General features: G+C 44.8%; 2 protein-coding genes across 5 annotated transcripts in view; both read right to left on the bottom strand.

Moving 5' to 3' along the window:
* Positions 1 to 1,664, bottom strand: part of DGKD (diacylglycerol kinase delta) — a 59,337-nt gene extending 57,673 nt beyond the window's left edge. The window contains exon 1 of one of the 3 annotated variants that reach the window (XM_033069245.1): positions 1,584 to 1,664. Coding sequence is in view for 1 of the 3 variants with exons in the window: in XM_033069242.1 (XP_032925133.1) it covers positions 1,039 to 1,188 (150 nt within the window). In the remaining 2 variants the exon portion in view is untranslated. Of the gene's footprint in view, positions 1 to 1,038; positions 1,202 to 1,583 lie in introns of those variants that run through there. The other 2 variants (XM_033069242.1, XM_033069243.1) reach the window with 2 other exon arrangements.
* A 1,641-nt stretch (positions 1,665 to 3,305) lies between these two features.
* On the bottom strand, positions 3,306 to 21,499 carry SAG (S-antigen visual arrestin). Of its 2 annotated transcripts, XM_033068323.2 has the most exons (16): positions 18,990 to 21,499; positions 17,692 to 17,859; positions 17,097 to 17,157; positions 16,968 to 17,012; positions 16,504 to 16,697; positions 15,732 to 15,791; positions 14,606 to 14,673; positions 14,271 to 14,406; positions 13,867 to 13,951; positions 12,593 to 12,665; positions 12,108 to 12,245; positions 11,735 to 11,812; positions 10,826 to 10,849; positions 10,345 to 10,409; positions 5,024 to 5,033; positions 3,306 to 4,402 (listed from the first exon to the last, which is right to left on the bottom strand). In XM_033068323.2, exons 2-16 carry the CDS (start codon positions 17,788 to 17,790, stop codon positions 4,309 to 4,311), a joined length of 1,230 nt encoding a protein of 409 aa, XP_032924214.1. In that variant the 5' UTR covers positions 17,791 to 17,859; positions 18,990 to 21,499; the 3' UTR covers positions 3,306 to 4,308. The 2 variants fall into 2 exon arrangements, with proteins under 2 accessions (XP_032924214.1, XP_042635521.1); XM_042779587.1 differs by lacking the exons at positions 3,306 to 4,402; positions 5,024 to 5,033 and adding an exon at positions 5,049 to 6,079 and having other exon boundaries at positions 17,692 to 21,499.
* Positions 21,500 to 21,591: the final 92 nt, after the last annotated feature.

Genomic DNA, 21,591 nt, shown 5'->3' with positions numbered 1-21,591 from the left:
GTGATAATGGAACACTGTGACAGGGAGCTATGGTTGGGATGTGTAGAGGTTCTCAGAGAAGGCATGGAGAGGTGATGAAGGAGCCTGTAGCAACTGTGACATGAGGAGAAAAGGGAAGATGCAGCTTCATGAGGTGAGGACGCCCTTGACAATTCAAATACCAGGTAAATTGAGCAGCACTAGGGAGTAGGAGCTCAAATCTGGCCTCCATGACTCCAAGAAAATATTACAGGAAAAGAGGGTAAGGAAGGAAAAAAGTAAGACAGTGTCCTGCTGAGCCTGGGTACACTGATCACTGAACTGGGTAAAGCTCCCACGAAGGTCTGAACCTCGGCACTGGGAAGAAGCTGGCCTAAGCCGGGCTGCTGGGGAAGGGAACTGGAGACGTTCAGAAGGGCACAGGGGGCAACTCCAGGAGCCCCTGAGAGCAGTTTGTGGGGGGCTGGCTGACACTGAAGGGCATTTAGGGGGCAGCTGTTAACGGGCACCTGAGAAACAGTTAATGATGGGGATCCCTGAGGGGCATTTTGGGGCTCACAAGTGCCTGGAGAGTTGTTGGGGGATGCTGTCAGGAGTCTGTGTTGCGGACTGGGGGTCGCCAGCAGGACCCGGAGGGATGGTTGGGCTGTCACCGAAAACGACGGGATAAATAAACCTTTCTACACAGACACTATTTGTTACAATTTAAGATTTTGCCAACAAGGGGAAGGGGGGAAATGGGCGAGTCCCTGGGGGGCGCTTCGGCGGATGTGAGGTGGTCACAGGCAGACCCCTGAGGGGTCGTTGTGAGGGGAGCGGAGCAGGACGTGTGGGGGATCACCGGCAGCTCCCTGAGGGACGGGCTCGGTGGCAGGCCCCAGGGGAAAGCTTTGGGGGTCTCTGGCAATTCCCAAAGCGGCGGCCCGGGCTGGCGGTGCCGCGGACCGTGCCGGGCGGGAGGGAGAGGCGGCGGCACCGAGCGTAACGCGGAGGCAGCGCCGGCCGCAGCGCCGCCAGGAGCCCGAGGCCCTGCCCGCGGCCCCCTCCCGCCGCACGCACCTTCTGGCGGATCTGGCCGGACGTCGAGACTTTGCGGATGAGCTTCTGCAGGGAGCCGGGCTCCTGCTCCGGTTCGCTGTCCGACGACTCCTCGGGCGCGGGGCCGGCGGCCGGCTCTGGCTGTGTCTGCTCAGCCCCCGCCGCCGCCATGCTGCACGGACCGGCGGCGCGCCCGGCGCCCCCTACCGGCCCCGCGCGCGCGGCGCCCCCCAGCGGCGGCCGCGTCGCATGGCGGCGGCGGAGGGGCGGGAGGGGCCGGGGCGGGGAAGGGAAGGGCCCGGCCGCCCTAACGGGACGGTCACGGCCGCCCTGCCCTCCGCGGCTCCCTGCGAGCCGCCCGAGCGCCGACCGCAAGGGCCCGGCCGGGGCTCCTTAGAGCCTGGACAAAGGTGTTCAGCGCCGCCCTCCCCGCTGAGGCGAGCCCGACATCCCGGACCGTAGTCCCTGTTCCTTCCCTTCGTGGCTACTGCAGCACAGAATCGTTCAGGTTGGAAAAGACCTCTGACATCACCGAGTCCAAGCGAACACCACCTTGTCAACCATACCAGAGCACTGAGTGCCACGTCCCGTCGTTCCTTCAACACCTCCGCGGACGAGTGCTCCACCAGGTCCCTGGACAGCCCCTCCTCAAGCTCTCCCCGTGTTCCCAGGATTTAATGAAACGCTGCGAGCGCAGCCTACCGCGCAGGCTCCACCTGCCGTGCAGCCCCCGCCCCGATGGGCCCTGCAGGGGCGTCGAGGCCGGACCCGCTGAGGGCGAGGGCTGAGCCCGCCCGGGGCCGCAGCAGCCCCAGCCCGGCCCCGCTCGTTCAGGGGATGCAGGTAACATTGGCGGGTAACATTGGCAGGTAACTCCCCCGCCTCCCTCACCCCCATCAGCTATGGGCAGGATCGTGTTCCCGCTGGGCTCTCATGGACATGTGCGAGGGGAAAGCGTCTGTCACGAAACTCGTCCTGTCATCTATTTGCTCCAAGCTGCCTTCCAACACAGCAGGTCCGGAGATGCCATCGCTCCCAGAACGCATCCCTTTCCGGGAGCTGGCGAGCTCTCTACAGAGTCCCGACCACATCAAAGCCGCGCACTCAGGAAATTGGATCTGCTCTCCCCCAGCGGTAAACAGGAGGAGCAGGCCACAGGTCTGACTCGGTAGATCAACATAACACCCGAACCAGAAGAAAGGGAAGATAAAAGGCAAACAGTTCTAGCTAGAGACCTATTTTCTCCTGACAGAAGTCAGCATCTACTGGCTGAAGGGCTGGAGAAAAGACCAGCTTGTCCTGCGGGACAGGGAACTGCAGGAGCCAGCAGAAAGCCCTCATTTCTCTCTGAGCAAATGACCAGCGTGAGCTGAACAAATAGTGTCTCAAAGTGCTTTCCCAAGCCCACACAAAAGAACAGATTTAATAACCATTTCCTCCCCACTGCACAACAGAGTGTACTGTGATTTTATCATGCTTACCTTACAGAAGTCATCACCACAACTGAATTTGATGGGAAAGTCAGGCAGTGTCAGAGGCCCCTCACAAAATTGACATATAAGAAATTTTTTTTAAAGGGGGAAAAAAAAAATCAAATCTCTGAGTTTACTGGTCCCATACTTACAAGTGTAGTTGCCAGAAAAACTGAAGGAAACACTTTTGTGGAGTAAGATACACTTTGAAGTAAGACTGTTCCCCCTTCTCTTAGATCTTTAAAATATTTTCTGAACTCCTGCTCTCCAAGACGAGCATATTCACAACCAGCAATCTGTTCAGCCTTACTGTATCTTCTGTGTGTTCTCGAGCCACCAACAAATTAGTAATAAACATATCAGGGAAAAGCCTTCCCAGATATCCAGGTGCAAATGCCTGACCCACCACCAAAGCTGAAATCACACAGAAATTATCCTGATCACAAGCACCTGGAACTGGCTTGGTTCCTTTAGCAGCAAAGCGCCCAGTGCAGAGCAAACATTGCAGTTCAAGCTAAGGTGAGACACCTGTGACTAATGGACAGCACTGAGGAACAGGTGTGTTAGGGGAGAGCACTGATGGAACCCTGAAGTCAGCTGTGGTCATAACTGCTTTCAGCATCTTAATCAAGACCAGTTTACAGAAGCAAACAGATATAAGTGTGAAGTTCTTAATTCTATTTTCCAGAGTGTAGGGTGGGAAACATAAGTCTGTATTAATAAATGTGGGCCCTGCATTCAGACTTTCCAGGAGAATTTGAACCAGGGACACGGAAAAGCAGATTTAAAGCAAAAATGAGAAAAATAAAACACCAGTTGTTTTACATGCAAAATGTAATTAGCTGATACAACTCACTTGAGCAAAAACCTAAGTGAGATTCAGGAAAATATCTGAAATTTAATGAGAACATTCAGATCAACAAGAGAAAACAAAGTCTGCAGAATGCAATCTCATTTCTTAGAGCATAAACCAACTGCAGATGTTGGGAAAGGCTCCTCAGGGAAGGTTGCACCATAATTTCTGCCTGAATTTTCCTGCACCCTCTTTTGAAGCAGTTGCCTACAGGAAACTAGATTAAATACAGGCTCTGTCTGGACTTGTGTTTCTGTTTGGCATTGTATATAGGGAGCTTTAAGAAATTCATGGACAGTGCACATTTATCTCAACTTTAATAACATGGTTATTAAGCATATTGCTAGAAAGCTAATACTATGTACCAGCATTGTCTATGCTGCAGGAGACAACTTGTGAGACATTTACTGGTACTGAAAGTGGATGTGAAAGCCACATGGGGACAGTGCAAGTACTGAAAAAATTCACTGGCTAAATTTGGTAAAGCATCAATGCAAAAGCAACCTAAAGGAAATAAAATCAGTTTTGTACAGTCTGCTGAGAAACTTTGATGAATCACCCACAGCTGCAAGCCAGCCTTCCAGGCTAGGATTTGGTTCACTGGCACTTCAGTCACAGACTCTGACGCAGAATAAGTCCAGGCAGGCTGCATAAGCCCTCATTTAAGCTCTCACCAGTGCTGAAAGCAACCAAACTTTTTATTAGGCAGTCCTGAAAGCAAGAAGTCATGACATGGCAGACATCCTGTCCTCCTCTGGTAACTCGAGTAAAAACCAGGTGTTGTGTTTGCCACATTCCTCCAGAGGTGAATCTTGTAATAAGCAATAGATTTTTGATGTCATGTCCTCTGACCTCAGGGCTGATCCCTGGAAGACCATACATGAACCAAGAACATTCAGATTACTAGGTCCTACATTTGTAATTGAAGCCAGACAACACAGCCCCTCTGTCAGCCTGTTCTTTCAATCACTCATCAGTTGAGGGTGAACTCTTGTCCTCTTCATCAGGTGTATTTCTTAGCTGCTGACGAGCAAACTCCTCAAATACCAGCTCTGCTTCACTGCAATGAAAGAAACATAGGTCTTTCAAAATTATGTTACCTTATTTTTACACCAGCAGACTAGAGACAACACAGAGGAGGAAAATGAGAAGCCTGCAGCAGACTGGTAGTGTTCCCTTTGTCTCCAAAGGGATTTGGATCACATTCCCACAGGCACCCTCTTCACTGGTGCTAGTCTAGTCAAAATGAAAAGCAGGTCATTGAGCAAGTCAAGGCACAAAATGAGGATGTTTTCATCTGTACTGAATCATGTTCATTCCAGATAAATATTCATCAGCTAGCTGAACAGCCTAGAGCCTGCAAGGGGCTTTGTCCAGGAAAAAATGTGAAACATTTCATCCTTACTCCTTCTATACTAAAAAGGAGGCACATGGTCAAACCTCTTAAGTTCCTTGCACTTCCAAGCTATAGCGCTGTTAGGCAGAACATGATTTCTTAATCTATCTTCACATGGTCAGTCACTGCTGTTTAACTCAGAGTAGTCATTTGTCAGGCCACAGTAACTTGCTCACTTTGGATTTTAAGCTGGGGATTTTTGGATGGTTTTGAAGAGTTGTTGTTTTTTTTTAAAGAGCCAATGCACAAGTGTAGCTAGAATGTGAAATACTAAATGAAACTTACCCATCCTTCCCTGCAGCCATGAGCATGCAGCAAAAGAGGGAAAAAACATACCAGGTAGTCAGAACAGCACATACTAAAACATTTTCAAAATGTTTAATGCAAAAGATGTATAGACTTGACAAGTCAGAGGAGTTGCAAGAAGCAGAACTTGCAGCAGTACAAGTAGAATTCCAGAAAGTCTCAAAATGTGCATACATATACCTGACGAGGCTAAACTCTACCTCCCAAAAGGAAAAGCTTTCCAGCAATGCTGCCCAAGCTGCCTGAAGGACTGAGGAACAAAGATTTTCCCAACTATGCTTGCTCATGGTGACTGCTGTGGGAGTCCAGCTGTGGGACACACCGGGACTCTGAGTTGACAGTGCTTGCATGACATGATGTCAGCCTTTAATTGCTCTGTCACTGTTACTGAAGCAGTCAGCAGATGAGAAGATGGTGCTCTTGTTCAATAAACACGGAGGTATTAAAATTAGAGGTTGAAGTACAGAAACACCTCAGGAATCTCTCATCAGATAGGTTAAGCCTTTGGGGCAACACTCCTGATTTCATCTTGCCCTAAAGATGGTTTCAAAGACCTTGGGCATTTGTGTTTCTTTAGTGGGATCTTTGCTAACCACACTGTAACAAATGCTGCTTACTAGCAGGATTCCTTCAAAGCTGTTTAAGCACAGCCTAAAATAAGCAGAAACCTGTATTTGCAGGGATTTTATTATTATCACAGTTATTTTAACAAGGCATAATCACTTCACTGGCTTACTTCTCATGGCTTTGGGTCAGGGAGCAAAGCACCCTTGTTCTACAGAAGTCAGCAAGGATCTGGAGCACTTCAGTGACTGGATAACTCACTACCTGGAGACTTCCCATCCACAACACACACTGCAATCAAGGGCAACAAGCACTGCTGGAAAAGTCAGCATTAAAAGTGTGCCAAAGGGGGCCACTCCAGCCAAAATGCCTCAAAGGATGGCTCATGTAAAGACACTCCTGGTGGCATCTCTCTAGACCAGCACAGAAGCCAAGATGAAGTCTGGAAAGTCTCAGGGCATATATGTTTGATTGAAATGGATTTAAAATGAAACATTTAGAACTTCTACAATTTCCAACATATAAAGCATCATTCTCATTCCATTTTTTCTCCAATTTTTTATTCTTTAGTCTGCTCTCTTTCTCCTCATGGAGCTACTTTCATTACTATGGGAACAGTGATGTCAGTGATGTGGGTGAAGTGAGCGAGATCCCCACCAGTGATTTGAAACTAATTTAACAAAATGGAGTGAGGATGGAAATAGGTATTGTTTTCAATTGGACATATACTTAACTGTCAGATAAATGATTACTGAGTCAATACACAGATAGTGTGGCAGCAGAGTAGTGCTTATTATAAACCTCAGATGGAAGATGACATTCAAAGATGCACCATTTCACCTTCAGGCTGCAACACTATCTCCAACATGCTACAATTGCACCCTAGCAGGAGATAGGTCCATTCCAGAGTTTTCTGGCTGTCCTCTGGCTTATTTAATATTATAATATTGAAAAATTCTCAGGAAATGGATAGACCTTTGCTTCTTTTAATTAGCATTCCAGCAATTGTTTTGAGGGTTGGGATGGGAGGGGGATTGATGAGGGCCCAAACATCACAAGGAATACCATCATCCTCTCAGAGGAGGGTTTTCTGGAAGCTTTTGTTACACAGCCTCAGCAATTATTCCATATAATTCAAGTCATAGCATGTGGTAATTTTCAGCATAAACTTGCTTTTAACCTCTCAACTTGATGGGGGAGAAAAGAAAAAGAGAGTAGGTTTTGTTATTTTCTAAGACATTCAATGCTTTAAAATGTCCTAATTTCTGAAAGTCACAATACCAAAAGTATTGCTTTACTGTTAGAGGGACAAAGCATTCCTGGGTTTCTTGAAAACAGCCCTTTTGTGCAAGTTTAATCAGGGAGCAGATAAATGACCATTTGCTGAACAACAGCCAAAACAAGGCCAGTATCCAAGACATAGGCCCACAAAATGTAAAACATCAGAAGACTGGCAGGAAAACTCCAGACCAAAGAAGTCATGCTGAGACCACAGCCTTGAGGAAAAATCAGCAGGAACTTCTGGGCTAACTGCTGACCAGGAAAGGTCTTGGAAGCATGAAGGGACACAGCCCAGTTTGAATCTATCTTTAAAAGAAACAGATCCCTACACATTTTTTGGTAAGAGGCGGAACAGTCTGCCAATGTGACAGGAGCTGCTTTGCCTAAAAATAACCACATGTGAACCACATGGGTTCAAAAACAGTTGCAAAAACAGCACACATGAAACATGCAAATCCTGGCCTAGCAGAAGAGCAAGAGAAGGCAGTGATAAACATAGGGAAGGAAAGGTAGCAAGCTGCTTCTTTCCTGTCTCCTGCAGGCATAGGGAAGAAAGATCAAGCAATGTGCAATAGTCATGCACTGACAGACCTGCTGTTTACTGAGTGATGAATGCTTTAGAGCTTGCTCACAGACAGCTAGAGAGGGCAAAGACATCTGCTGTGCAACAGAGCACACAGCACTTGCTCACACTTGCCCTGGCTTGGCCCTGAAAAAATTCTATCATGTTCTTGGGAAGATTATGTTTCTGAGGTTCTCTGTACTCAGGTCAGCCCTGCATGATTAAATGCATTGATGCTGCACATTTTACTTCTGCCATAAATCACCTTGGCTAGAAAAAAGGATATTCCCCTACTGCAAAATCTATCACAATATGTGGCATTTTTTAATTCCACTCTAGCTTTAACTCCATAAGATGGTTGCTCTGACTTCTTTCTGTTCTTCCAGCTATGCCTTAAGACAGTCAAGTGAGCAGGAAGGTGCAGTAGGCAAACTGGTCACTACTGACTTGTCAGTAAAAACAAAAGGGAATGGAAAAAGAAGACAAGGAATGATCTCAAAACTCCTTGTGCATGCATTTCTGCCTACACCCACTGCAGAGACTGCTGAACAAGACAACAAAGAAAAATTCTATCTTTTGGGACCTTCAAGAGTGCAAACACTGTTTGTTGAGGCTCCATCTCTGCAATTAAGCCTGGATTTTTTTGATTCCAAATTAGACGATATTTCACTAATGAAACTAATTATGTTTCTCAGAGTTCATGAGCTAGAGTGGTAGAAGAAAAAGTTTAAAAGCCTGAACTCATAACTGGGAAAAGTGATGAAGCACAGTGCATGGAAAACTACCGACCAATAAAGCTGAAAAGCATTTCAGTTTACCAGCTTCATATGGGAGACAGTTTCATTCCCTGTAATAAGCTCAGATACCACATTCCAGCACAGTTTTCAAGTCAGCTATTCAGGCTTCAGAGGAATTTTCTGTTGTGTTAGAGTATCTTTTTTTAAGAGAAAGCATTTATTTCCTATGTTAACCATTTGCAGGGCTTTCCCATGGGATAGCTCCTGAAATTACCTGCATTTTTTCAGTTTAAAAGAAACCTGGTATTTCCATCTGTACAAAATGCATGCAGCATAGCTGACACTTCTGACAGCAAGCTCCTAGCAGACTTTGATGTAGCAAACAACATGTGGGCTCTGCCTCTGTTAAGAGGATGTGCTGGGGGAAGCGATCTGAGAAATATTGCAGGTCTCCATTTTCCTTGTAAAGTCTTCTGCCCACATCCTTTTGAGTGTACTGTATAAAGGAGTACATCATCCCTCCTTTGAAATTATCTTAGAAGGGACAATTGCCTGACTTCCATTTTTCCTCATATTGCAAATGCTTCTTCCAGAAGTATAAATTAATAAAAAGGAATATCGGCATTTTTAACACCAAAAAAGTAATGTTAAAAAAAAAATTCACACCACTCTAAAAATGTAAAAATTCTTCACAGTTGCCTAAACCTTTTAATGAGTCTTCTTAGAAGTTTTCAAGCTTTCCTTGGTGTCCATGAAAGCTCCTGAGCTGCCCAGAGGCACTAGATGGCCCTCACCAGCCATACTCCTGGGATCACCAGTGCCATCCCAGCCCCCTCCACTTCTGTGCCAAGAGAATGTGTTGGCACTGCTCACAGCAGGGGCTTTCCCAGGGAAAATGAGCTTCCTGTAATGCAACTGTTACAGGAGGGATAAAACCTAGTTTTGCCCACTCCAGCACATCCATAACTAGCAAAACCTGATTCCCAACCAGAGCATCTGAATGTGGAGTGGATCACCAGCTCTCTTCTCACTGCTCACACTTGATTCCTCCAACAATTTCACACAGTAAGGACTCAAGTCACCCTTTTCTAATACTACCACTACAGACCAAAGCATCTCTCTCAGGATATCTCTTCTCAAAGGTTCTACTGTCACTTTCCAAGTTCATGCTCCTAGAAATCACAGCTTTAGGTCAGTTTGGGCACAAAAAAACAAAAAGAGAGGAGCACAAAAGCAGCCATGGCTTTTGTTTGAAGCCCAGTAAACTTGGTCTCAGTATAGAGGGCAGGAAAAGATGGCTCATCTGTAACAGCCCCAGCAGGAAAGGGCTCTGTGTCTGGTGGTCAAGAGAGGCTTCAGATGCTGTACAGAAGCTTCTGATTTAGTGTGAGCACCTTGCAATCTCTGGTGCTCACCACTGGCCAACAGAGCCAGCCAGAGCCTGAGGAAACGGGAGGATGCTTCTGACAGCCTGTGGTTTTGGTATCTGATCCTAAGCCTCAAGATGCCTGGGTAAGGTTTGTTCCTCACACTTACAGAGCTCCCCCACTTCCACACAGAGACCTAACGTTGAAGAGATGCTCATCTTGCATAGCCACTGAACAAGGCCACATCACAGACTCCATGGCAAATGCCACATCAAGGTAACAGGGAATCAAGAATCCTCAGTAGTTTTATCACCTCTTCACTTTGCTTAAAAGTATTTGGCTTTGTACAATACTCAAGAGTGTTAGGTATTTTCTGTGTCAGATTTTCTTCTTTTTTGCTTATACTGCAATCTGGCTGGGAATTGCTGAAAGCTTCATGGGGGATATTTTGCACTGCAGTCATGAGATTTAACTATGCAGAGCTTCCTCAAAGCCCTGTTCTGAGCTGTGATTCCATATGTGAAAGATGAAAGGAACCATGACTTTTCCATTTACTCCCACCTTTGCATCCCTGCTCTCTGTTATTTAGTGCTTGGAGATTGATACATGCATGTATACACACACACACACACATATATATAGACAGAAAACCACACAGAGTAGCTCCATACTGGAGCCTTGTAGGCTCTGAAGGCTTCTTTGAACACAAATCACTCTAAGCCTTACAATGGTGAGATCTCACCACAGCCTGTTTGTTATGAACAAAGGCAAAAACCAGATGTAACTGACCTGCTGAGTTCTTTTCCTCAGGTTTGGGGTGCATGAGACGAAACGGCAGCTCTGTGCCCACTTCACTTTAGGGAGAAGAAAGAATGCATCAGATCCACAGCTCCACACACATGCCTGGTTCAGCTTCCTTCCTCCTTAGGCCAGCCTGAGCCCTCAGCTCCATCTTCACCCATTCTTTCATATTATTCTAATCATAATATTCCTCTCAAAAAAAGTTAAGCTTCAATTTCTTCTCAAATATCCCAGGCATATTCACTTACATAGATTTGGTTTATTGTGTGCTGAACATACTTGTATGTATATAAAATCAAAATACATTTTCGTCATAGCTTCATTTTCACAGCAGGACCACATACTTGCTTCTAACAGCTTAAAGGGATAGTTACATTTTTTAGGGAGGTGGGAATGGCAATAAAAAAGAGAATAAAAATATGAACTAACTACTAGGACTGCATGGTCTGAAAAGGAAGATGACATTTACCTGGAAGTGAGGTCTCCCAGCATGCTACAAAAGAAAACAAGAAAAAAAACCAAAGAATATTTAATGCCTTTCTATTCAGTGCTTCAGCAAGTGCTATTTAATTGTTGGACAACTGAAATCACTTTCCTAATGTACTGTTTTCTACCTTGCCACAAATTCAACTGAACTTGTTTTTAAAAAAGGTCATCTTATTTTTTTCATGTCATTCCCAGGGAGAAAGTGTCTAAGTTTTTGAACTCCTGACCAAGTGTTGGGCAAGGCCCCTTTTCCAAGAGCCAAAAGGCAAGTGGATGACCACAGAAGGCAGCAAGGATTTTATCATGCTTTAGACAAATCTTTGATGCACTTTTATACTAGAACAAAGGACAGATGAATTAAATACAAATGTAAATGGTGACTAGCATTAACTAAGAGTCACTCTCCTTGTCCTTTTTTGCACTGTATCCTGGATCTAGCTCATGTTGATAACATCAGCTTTACCCAGAAAGCTGTCTGAGTACAGAATCTGAGCTAGAGTATTTATGACTCTCAGGCAGACGTTTTCACCTTCTGCCGTGGAAGAACAGCAATGCCAACATAAAGGTTCACACGAAGTTTCCCCTCGCTTCTCACAAAATAGGTTACGGCTTTGAAACAAAAATTGCAATGCAAACCAGAGGTTCCTACTTCAACCATAGATATATGGTATCTAAGGAGAGTAATACAAACCCTTTGGTTCAAAACAAGTTCTATGGATAGGCCAAGATTGTTTTCCAGGTAATTTATGCTTTATAGGGAGTCTCATATCCTGTAATATGTGCCCTTTCTCTTAGGGTGGACTGTTCTGGTCTCTTCTCACCCATCAATGACATAAACACACTCCCCTCCTTTAACTCCAGGCAGATGTACCAAAAAGTGTGTTACACTTACCCTGGAACAGTGAGCTTCACTTTGACCTTGTAGGAAACCAGAATCCCCATCACTGTCTTGTCTATTCCATCCTTAATGCTGCCAGAGAAAATGGAGAGGAGTGTGAGGTGGTAGCATAGCAACAACACACACAGCAGCAAGAACTAGGGGAACATCCTGAAATTGGGAGGGCAGGCAAGCCTCAGGTACAGCCAGTACTTCTCCAGATCTGTGATCACTGTTCACCCTTCATGAACATGATGGCATTATAATGGTGCTAACATGTATCCATCTGGACACAACTTTGGGAAATCCTGAGGGAAGTGTCTCCTCCATTCTCCCCCCCTTCTCTGTTACTCTCCCACCACCTGGGACCATTTAAAACTCCACTCACATAGTACTAGAAGCCAAGTTGGTGTCCTCATCCTTCAGTTTTCCATCCAGAGCTATTTCCCGTGTCTCCCGGTTATTTGCAAGCAAGGGCAAAAGTGTCAGTGTCTTGGTCAGGCTGCTGTTTGGCTGCACCTTCTCCCTGAAAATAAAAAGGGAAGTGATACACTCTGGTTTGTTACACACCCAACTAGGAGAATTTCAAAACAGATTACAAAGCTGCCAACAGATTACAAAGCTGCCCAAAAGGAGAGGAATTTATCTGTGCAAATTCACTTGTCAACAATACAGGTGTCCACCTCTAATCCAGTCAGCAAAATTCCCTTTATAATCAGCAGAGAAAAGCAAGCACTTAGAAAATGTTTAATTTCACATTAAGGCAGAAAAGTAGGTCAAAACCACAGGATAATAGAATAGTTTAGGTTGGAAAAGCCCTTTTGATGACAAGGGTAACCAAAAGGGTGTGAAGGAACAGGAACATTCACTCACTGAGCCTCCTCAGCAGCCACCACTTTGGTATAGAAGTCACTGGAGTACAGCACCACATTGGCCACCTGCTCCACTAGGGGAGAAAGAAGAAAGTGATCACTCAGGTGTGTACATGCACCACAAACACAACTGCCCTCATCCCAAGTTCCAGGAATGGGAAACATGGTGAAGACAGCAGAAAACTCCATCCATTTAGAGCCTGAAGGGACCACCAGGTCAGACAGCCCGACCTGGACAGGCACCAATGGCCAAAATCTGTCTTCCATGAAAGGCACCTGGCCTTGATTTGGAGACAACAGAAAGCCAATAACCCACGATTTCTTTTGGGATCCTCTCTTTCCATGATAAAGATGTCCCCCTTCCTTCTCTGTAGGGTCTACTTTTATCTCTAGCCCTGATATCTCTTGTGTGCCTGCAGCCCAAGCACATGCATTCAGGAGACAGCATCAGCATGGAACTTGTGGTAACAAATGGTGTATATTCTCCAATCCTACACAAAAATCCCAGGGTAATTCTGACTGAAACACCAAAGAGGAGAGAATCTGGGACCAACAAGGTCTTTTCAAGCCTAACAGAGGCATAAAAAGGAGCCAAAAAATATTTAGGAACCACAGTGCATCCCAGACTGGCACGTGAACAGCTTTCTCTGTTACAGTTCTGTAGGAACTCTGACATTTTATTCCCTCCCTGCCTTCTTTTTTCTTTCCCGTCCTTTGCCTTTTAGACTGTCTTCACCAGCTCTGCAGCTTGTGGGATGAAAACCTGTAGTGTCACACATAAAACACTGGCACAGCAATGAACCTCAGCCCCTGTCCTCAGCTTCCTCAGGAGGAATGACACTGCTGGTGGCAGAGTGGCTGTTTCTCACACTGCCAGAGGTTTCTGGAACACCAGGCAAAGCTGTATGTCATCTAGGCACATTCACAGTTAGCAGGAGCACCACACTGATAGGGAGCCCTTCCCACTGACCTCCCAAAAAGGATGGACTTTCCCCCACTTTTCCCACACCTGCATTGCTCACTGCAGGAGCCAGACCCTTTCTCATTTTCTATCGGGGGACAATCTGGTGCCTGAAATTAAGACGTACAAGTAACCACAAGAATCAGGAAAAAAGCTACAGAACTTCACTTGATGAACAACAAGGAAACAGCAACACACATGGGAGGGAAAAATTCCTGATATCACCAACTGCTGCCTAAACTGTTAGAAGCACTAAATCCTTTTTTTTCAGTCCTATTGCACTCAAAGAATTCCAAGCAACAGTAAAAACATACCCTGGACTTTGATCTTCTTCACTGTTTTCTCTGTGCTGTTATTGATGGTGACAGTGACTGGAATGGGCTCACCATGGTAGTATACCTAGAAGGAATGTGATGCTCAGAAATCCAGCCAGGAGACTTATTCCAAACTCTAAACCCCTCTTGTTCCCCCAGATTACACCTCACAGAGGCCAGACAGGGGAAGGTGACCCCTCCCAGCAATTCATGATCCTTCCTTTAATGACTTCAAATGTGTTTGGTAATGGGGTTTCAGCCACCCCTCGCAGTAGCCACTGACAGAAATTACACTGGAGCCCTTGAGTGCTGGGACAAGTCAGTCTCAGCTGAGAAAGCAGCAAAATGTCCACTGGCCTGCAGATACCACGATGCCCCCAGCCCAAGGGCAAATGTTCCCTCACCTCTTTACTGAGACAAGCTTTCAGGTGCAGGGGCTTGTTGGACATGAAGAACTGCCAGGTGGTCTCCGCACAAGGCTGGGGTCCTGGCTTCTCCGGAGCATACTGCACCTTACGGATCAGCAGACGCGCAGAGTTCCTGGGAAGCAGCAGAGGACAACATGACAATGTGACAGATGACACCCAGTGCTTGGCAGAGACAGGAGTTCTGCATTCTCATGTGAACACACCCAAGAAGTCACTGACACAGGGGTGCAAAGCTGAACAAACAACCAAGGTACATCAGTGGACAACCCATCCCTTTCAATGCAAAGCAGAACAGAGACAGATCCTGTTACCTCCTATGAACTCTCTCTTCCACATTTTCTGTTGAGAAAGCTTTCACCTCAAAGTCCACCCCACAAGTCTGCCAGAGAGAGAGAGGACAGCTGTGAAATCAGGATCAGAACATCTGCAGATGTTTCAGAATCTTTCTGCACATCAGAAACTGGCAGACTCCTGCCAGCTGCAAATTATCCTGGCCTCCCACCACTGTCACAGACATCCCTGATAACTGGTGTTGGCATATCCACCTGTTCTACAGTGCTTCTGATAAATGAGGCTTAATCCCAGCCTCTGAAAGATGACATCCCTGCTTCTGAAAGGCTTCCTGTGATACCAGTGCTGGAAAGGTCACACCATGCTCTCTGGCCCACCCTGAGTTTTGGAACTGAATTTCTGAGTTGGCTTTGTAATGCCAAAATCAGCATCTAAGGAGTGAAAGTGATCATGCCTAGCTAATCTTTGCTTCAATAGGTTTATAGTGTCATGGGGCACCTGTGTGAGTCCCGGTATTTATCTACAGAGACATTGGTGCTAGAATATTCCTGGCATGAAGCACAGGTTGTCCTTTTTTGCACTTGTTTCTACAACCCTCATCCCACTTTGTCCAGCTGATTGCCTGTCTGCTGTCCAGACAAGCATCCAGTCAAGTATAAAAGGAATATTTTTAACAGTATCAGAAACCTTGCAGAACATATAATTTTTAGTGATTTTGGCTACAGGGTTTTTGTTCTGTTCACACATATGCACAAGCCATCTCTTCTCTGCATCTAATTCAGGGCAGGTCTTAACACATTATTTATAGCAATCTAAGAGATTTTAGGCACTCAGTCTTCTTCCATGTAGCCTCACAGCCACAATCATTTTATGTGCAGCCAACCCACAAATCACGTGAGAGTCTTAAAGAAGCTACAGCACTGCAGATTCTGTAGTCTTGCTGCTATTTGTTTGGATTTCCTTTCTTATTTTGAGGATTTCAACTCCAATTCCGTGATTCATATTTGTAGCCCTTAGTTCTTGACATTCATGGCACAGCACAGTAAAATCACCTTGTCCTACTCTCAAGCTGAACAAATTCACATGATTTTTTTCCATCTGACTTTTCATTAACCATGATAAGCACAAGTGTCCCACTGGCCTCACCTTATCAACATCACGAGGTGCAGGCTGCAGACAGACTGAACAAGGCAGGTAATCTGGAAACTGTAGGAGAAAGAAGAGGAAATGCCCCAAAGCAAAATGTTTTGCTTTAGATGCTTTAGGTAACATACTGCTCACAAAAGCAGTTCTAAAGACAAGGGATCACACATTGTTAGGCAGAAACCCTTTGGAATTCTGGCTAGTATACTTGCCTTGTATGAGCAAATCCCTCTCTTCCAAAAATACTTTAAAAGTCAAGAAAGAAAAACAATGTCCATGCACAACAAGAATCTTCCTCAGGAACACTAAGACAGACACATGACTGACAGCACTGGAAGGATTTCCTGTTAGAATTTGGCAGTCAGCTGTCATTTGCTGACAACATCTGTTAAAGACTTTTTCATCTCTTTATTCAAACCACAAAGTTTTAAATGAAAAGGATTTGGCACTGGAGCAATAGTAAAAAGTATTCCAGCCCCTCAGGAGGGCAAGGATATATGGGACTGTTGTTAGCATAAAGCCATTGCAAATTCTCTTGCCGTTTTTAAGAACGCACTTCTCACAGTGCTGTGATCACTGCACAGTTAGGATCTTCTTGCTCTTTACCTCTCAGGATTGCAAGAAGAAAGAAAAACATTGTTAACACCACCTTGTCACTCAAAATTGGAACTTGCAGAACATGAATTCACTGTTAATTCCCATCTTCAGTCCATCTCCAGGCCTCAACAGCCTGGTAAGAAGACAAGATAATCAGAGACTCTTCTGAGATACGTACTGTAAAGAAAAAGGGATAAGCATTTTTCCCCAGCTTCTTTAGCAGAGATTCCTGCAAGAGGGTGAGAGACTCTGGCTTGTCAGCAGGCGGGTACACCTGGACCCTGGAGAAGAACAGGTCCCGGCGGAAGGTGAGGCCAATCACATCAATGTCTTCCTGGCCATAACGGAACGCGCAAGTCAGGGACACAAACACTGCAGAGAAGCACAGGGCAGGTGAAACATGCAGCAAGGGAACAGTGAAGCCAGACATCTCCTCAGGGAGACATGGCAACTCATTTCAACACTTGAATAACCCAGTGAGTACTCATCTCATGTATAACAACAGATATTATATTGACAAGAAGCCCATTCACTGGGGAAGAGAGTTATATTTGTACCCTTGAAAGAATAAAAAGGTTCTACCTTAGCATTTCACTCAGAAAGACAAACAATTTCTGAGACAAATTGCATAAAACCTCAAACCTTTTTTTCCCTTGATAATAGCAGGATCCACCAATACAACACCATCTGAAAGAAAGGGAAAAATCAAGATTAACAGAGGATAAGCAGGGTTGAGAGCAGGAAGAACAGCACATAACCTGGTGAACTTACCCACAGGTTCCACATTCCCTATGTTATCAATGAAGTCCCGCTTTCCCAGGTAGATGGTCAGCTGTGGGGAGAGGATAGCCACAGCTGAACTATAAAATGTTTGTGGTTGTTGAGGGGAGGAGGACATACACATCAGAGAACTTAAATGGAATATTTACTTTTTTCCAGCAAACATGCAACCCCCACCAGACTCAACAGGATTATTTACATGCTTCAGGACATGAGAACTGAAGACCTGACCTAGACCAACTCCCAAAGGTACAACACAAACACTTGAGCATGGGACAAAGAAGTGCATATTTCAAGATTTTTGAGGCTGTCTGGTTGGAATGACAATGAATCAGCTTTGTTTTAAACATTTACTATAAGAAGTAAAACCCAGCAGAGTGAGGTGAGTTAACTTCTCTTGTATTATAACACATGAAAAGTTTGCCCTAAAAACTGTTCCTATTATCTCCTCAAACTTAGTGGTAATATGACTCATGCTCCTTCTTCAGAAAAAAACAAAGGGGACAGGAAAGAGCTTTCTAATAAGTCTCCAGTCTGACTACAGGTAAAATTCAAACCTAAATAAGCCCATTATTGCTGTACTCACAGCTTTGTCACGGGTGCTTTTCCTGAAGATAACTTGTTTTTGAGGAGACTCAGCACTCTTCCCACCAATCCTGGTCTTTTGAGACTCAGGGCAGCTCATGGTCAAAGACAGGGATGTGACTGTGAGTGAATGAAGTTTTTCTGCCCCAAAATGTCCTGCACCCGATGCCTGGGAAAAACAGGTGGATGAGATAAAAACAGTAGGTGAAGTACTGTACTCCTGTGCTGTTTCAGAACCCCTCACACATTCAAATGGTGGCTTTGTCTAAAAGCAACAAAGGTGGTTTGTGTTGGTAAGGAGTCAGACCAAGCCCCAGTGAGAACTCATCTGTCCTGTTGCATTTTCCTCAACCAGAACCCAGTGCAACCCATTATGGGCAGAGTAGCACTGAGCTCAAACCAGAATGCACCATAAGGATAGAACAGTCCAGCCACCTGCTCAGAAAGTCAACAATTACACTTAGAGGTATGGAACAGCTTGCATCTGACAGGTAGAAAACATTTGGAATAAAAATTCTTCAGGAGGAGAAAAATAATGAGGGAGAGGAAGGTGGTGGGGGAAGAAGAGAATGGGGGAAAAAGAAAAGCAGAGTGGAAAAAAGAGAAGATGAGACAGGGGAGACCACAAGGGCACAAGAGATTGGTCCAGAGAGAAAAGTCCAGAAAACCTAAGTGGTACAAAGCAGGGAGATAAGCTTTTCATTTTGTTGTAAGCAATAAGGTGAAGCATTTCCGCTGTTAACAGAAGATTCAAGGTGGCTCTGGAAATCACCAATATTAATTGAATCACGGGATTAGACACATTCACAGGGAAAAAGGCTTTTGGGAGCTGCTGGACAAGGATCCAGGAGCAACCTTAACCCTGTAAGATTCTGAAGCAGAGGAGCAGCATCAGGAAAGGATGATTCCACACATACCCTGTCCTTACACTCCTCACCATCAGAGCTGTGTGAATGAGAGCACTGTGTTAGAGCCCAGCTCTGATGGAGTAATGACTGTCCTTGCAATTTGCTCCCATTCTATTTCTCTTCTTGCTTTCCCATTTTAAAACTGCTTCAAGAGTGAAACAGCTTCTAGGGCTTATCTGCAGACAACAAACCATAGAAAAAGGAAACACTTGCTTCTTGGAAAGCTGAAAAAAAAATGTAAGGCAGACATTAGAAACAGACCATACACATATAAGCATTTCTATTTTTATTAAGTAGGTTTTTCAAGCCCACACCAGTATTTGTTGCTGACTAAGACATGATACTCATGCTGTAGACTCGAAGAAACACATCAGCAAATAACATTAAATACCTTGCTGTGTTCCAAATGGCACAGGAGCTTCCACAGACAGTGATGGGAACTTTTGAATTATTGAAGAAAGATGAGTTTTCCAAAGCAGCTGTGTCCTATGCTTCTTTGCATCCGCCAGAGGGAATTACTGCCCTCTTCACAAACAAAGAAGACAATTTGTAGGGGATTGGAAAGCTCGTCTCTAGTTGCGCATATCCAGGATTTCAAGAATTAATCCTTCTCCAAGAGCAAATATTGCACCTGGGATAAGATTCAGCTGGGAAGCAGTTAAGTCAGCAACAACAAGGCATTACCTAAGGACACTTAGGTAGTCAGTGATGAGGTCTACAATGTCCTCTTCACATGTTTTGCAAAGACTACAGGCTTATGTGACACAGGACAGCTACTGAAAGCAGTTTATTCTAAAGCTTTATCTCCTCCTTCCTAGGGCTGCAAGACATCCTGCCTGGTAAGAAACTGAACAGACAGGAGACATTTATGAAAAGAGAGTTTATAAACTACTAAAATGCCATTTTGATGGACTGTCAAACACTGAGAACAATGCATTATTCTCATGATCACTAAGCAATTTGTCTATTACCAGCATCCAACTGACATGCTGATGCAAAACAATACACTGCTGGCTTGTACAATCCCCTCCTTAATTTACTTACAAAAGTACAACATCTGGGATTTAAGAAATACAGATATTTCAATTAACTTCAGCTTTTCTGTTCCTTTATCTTCCATGAGTAGCTTTCCCCCACCACTGAATTTGGAGCTGATATTTTGCACAACAGTTTGTGTTAACTTTTGGCTTGTGAGCTGCAGGAACAGCTGTAGCCTTCCTCTGGCTGCATCTGTTCATTTGATTACAAAGATCACATGATGGCCTGTCCACTTGCCAGCCTAACAGCTCCCTCCAGCTCAAGCAACCTTGCAGTCACAGATCAAGCTTGTTTTTCACAGTCACTGACATTTGCCTGAATATAGTGGCTGGGGCTACACAAATTACTCAAAAAAAAAATGAATGACAGAACCAATGTTCCTCAGCTCTTTCAGGGTTCCAGCAATGTTTTATTAACTGGAGGTGGATTATTTGGAGAGCTTAATCACTACTCTGTTTAATCAACTCTGGCAAACACAAACCAGCAGGCTGGAACCACAAAGTCACACGTGCCTGTGCTGCAGAAGGAAAGTCAGGTCCTTATTGTAGGAAGTATGGAAGAAACGCCAGAGATGAAACTCAGTCACACTTTGCAAAAGCAAAAGGGAGGAAGCTGGTTTTGTAAAAGTCTGTGCTGCAGCCACTGCAGGGTTATTAGTTTTCCAGGAGAGGATGAGCATTCCTGTTGGTAAATGTACCATTGAAAAGATCTTCAGGGGATCTTGGAAAAGGCTTCTCTGTAACAGACGTTCCTAGTGCACCCTTAATCCAGAGAAAGATGCCCAACCCACCCCAAATCGACCTGAAGGGCAGTTCCACCTCTGGCAGCAAAATTGCTACAGCCACCTCTGCACTGCAGGTACCTTTATTTGCTCTTCTTCCCTCTGCAGGCTGAAGCAGAAAAGGAGGCAACAGAAGTAATTAAAATATAGGAAAAGAAAGAAAAGCTAAAATTGCTCATCAGAATTTCTTACATTCCTTGGTGCTAAGGAACTTTAATTTAAAATGCTTAAGGACTTAGCTAGCTAGCCATAATCCTTCAACATTATTAACCTGCTTCATAACAGGACCAATGGGCCTAACAAAGCCCTTTGGGTAAGATCTGTGTCCGTGCTGTAGAAAAACACAAGTATAGCAGTCTAAATTATAAACATCCTAAACCCATTTTGATCCTCCTCAGCAGAGCCTGCAGTTTTTATTATGCTAATCTCCCAATAATCTTTCATCATGCTGACTTGCCACTTCATGATCTGCTTTCCTGCAATAACCAAGGTCACCTGGACTTGTGGCAGGTGCCTTTTCAAGGACCACCTGCCACTGCAAAAGGCAGAAGAAAAAATATCTTGCCTTTTGAAACTGTTCAGAGTGCCAACTTCCCATTTTTACTATAGTTCTCACTTCTATGAGCTGGATAAAAGCTTATTTTCTTATGAAAAAAGGAGGGTGGCCAGTGATGGCTATTAGTTATGAAATCTGTACACTGAAGAGCTGAAGATTTCATTAATCTGAAGCTGGAACCAGAGCAATATCTTCAATAGGGTTTTTGTGTTTTTAAAGAAACGTGCAATTCCTATTCCTGTCTTAAACTTGACAAGGTAGCAGTTAAAGTCTCACAGCAGAAAAAGATGCCTATTTTCAGCAGTGTTTGAAATACAGATCCCCATTTCCTCAGTTCAGTAGTTTATCTAGAACATCCAACAATACATCAACCTTTCAAGGACAGAGACAGAGGCACTTGTTCAATGAGGCAAGAATTTTCTTCAGTCTCAAGGCAGGACTACTGAGACAGGGCAAGCCCAGCTGCACCTGTGGGACATCTAGTCCCCGATAAGAACATTCTCCCCCTCTACACCAAACCCCACAATTCACCAGGAAAATGATATTTCAGGTCCCCTGCTGCACTCATTCCAAACAAGATCTCACACACAGATGCACAAATAAATAAATCAGAGCAGT

This window comes from Catharus ustulatus, chromosome 10 (genome assembly GCF_009819885.2).
Source record: "Catharus ustulatus isolate bCatUst1 chromosome 10, bCatUst1.pri.v2, whole genome shotgun sequence".
Classification (NCBI taxonomy): Eukaryota; Metazoa; Chordata; class Aves; order Passeriformes; family Turdidae; genus Catharus; species Catharus ustulatus.
This window is presented reverse-complemented; position numbering and strand designations above follow the sequence as displayed.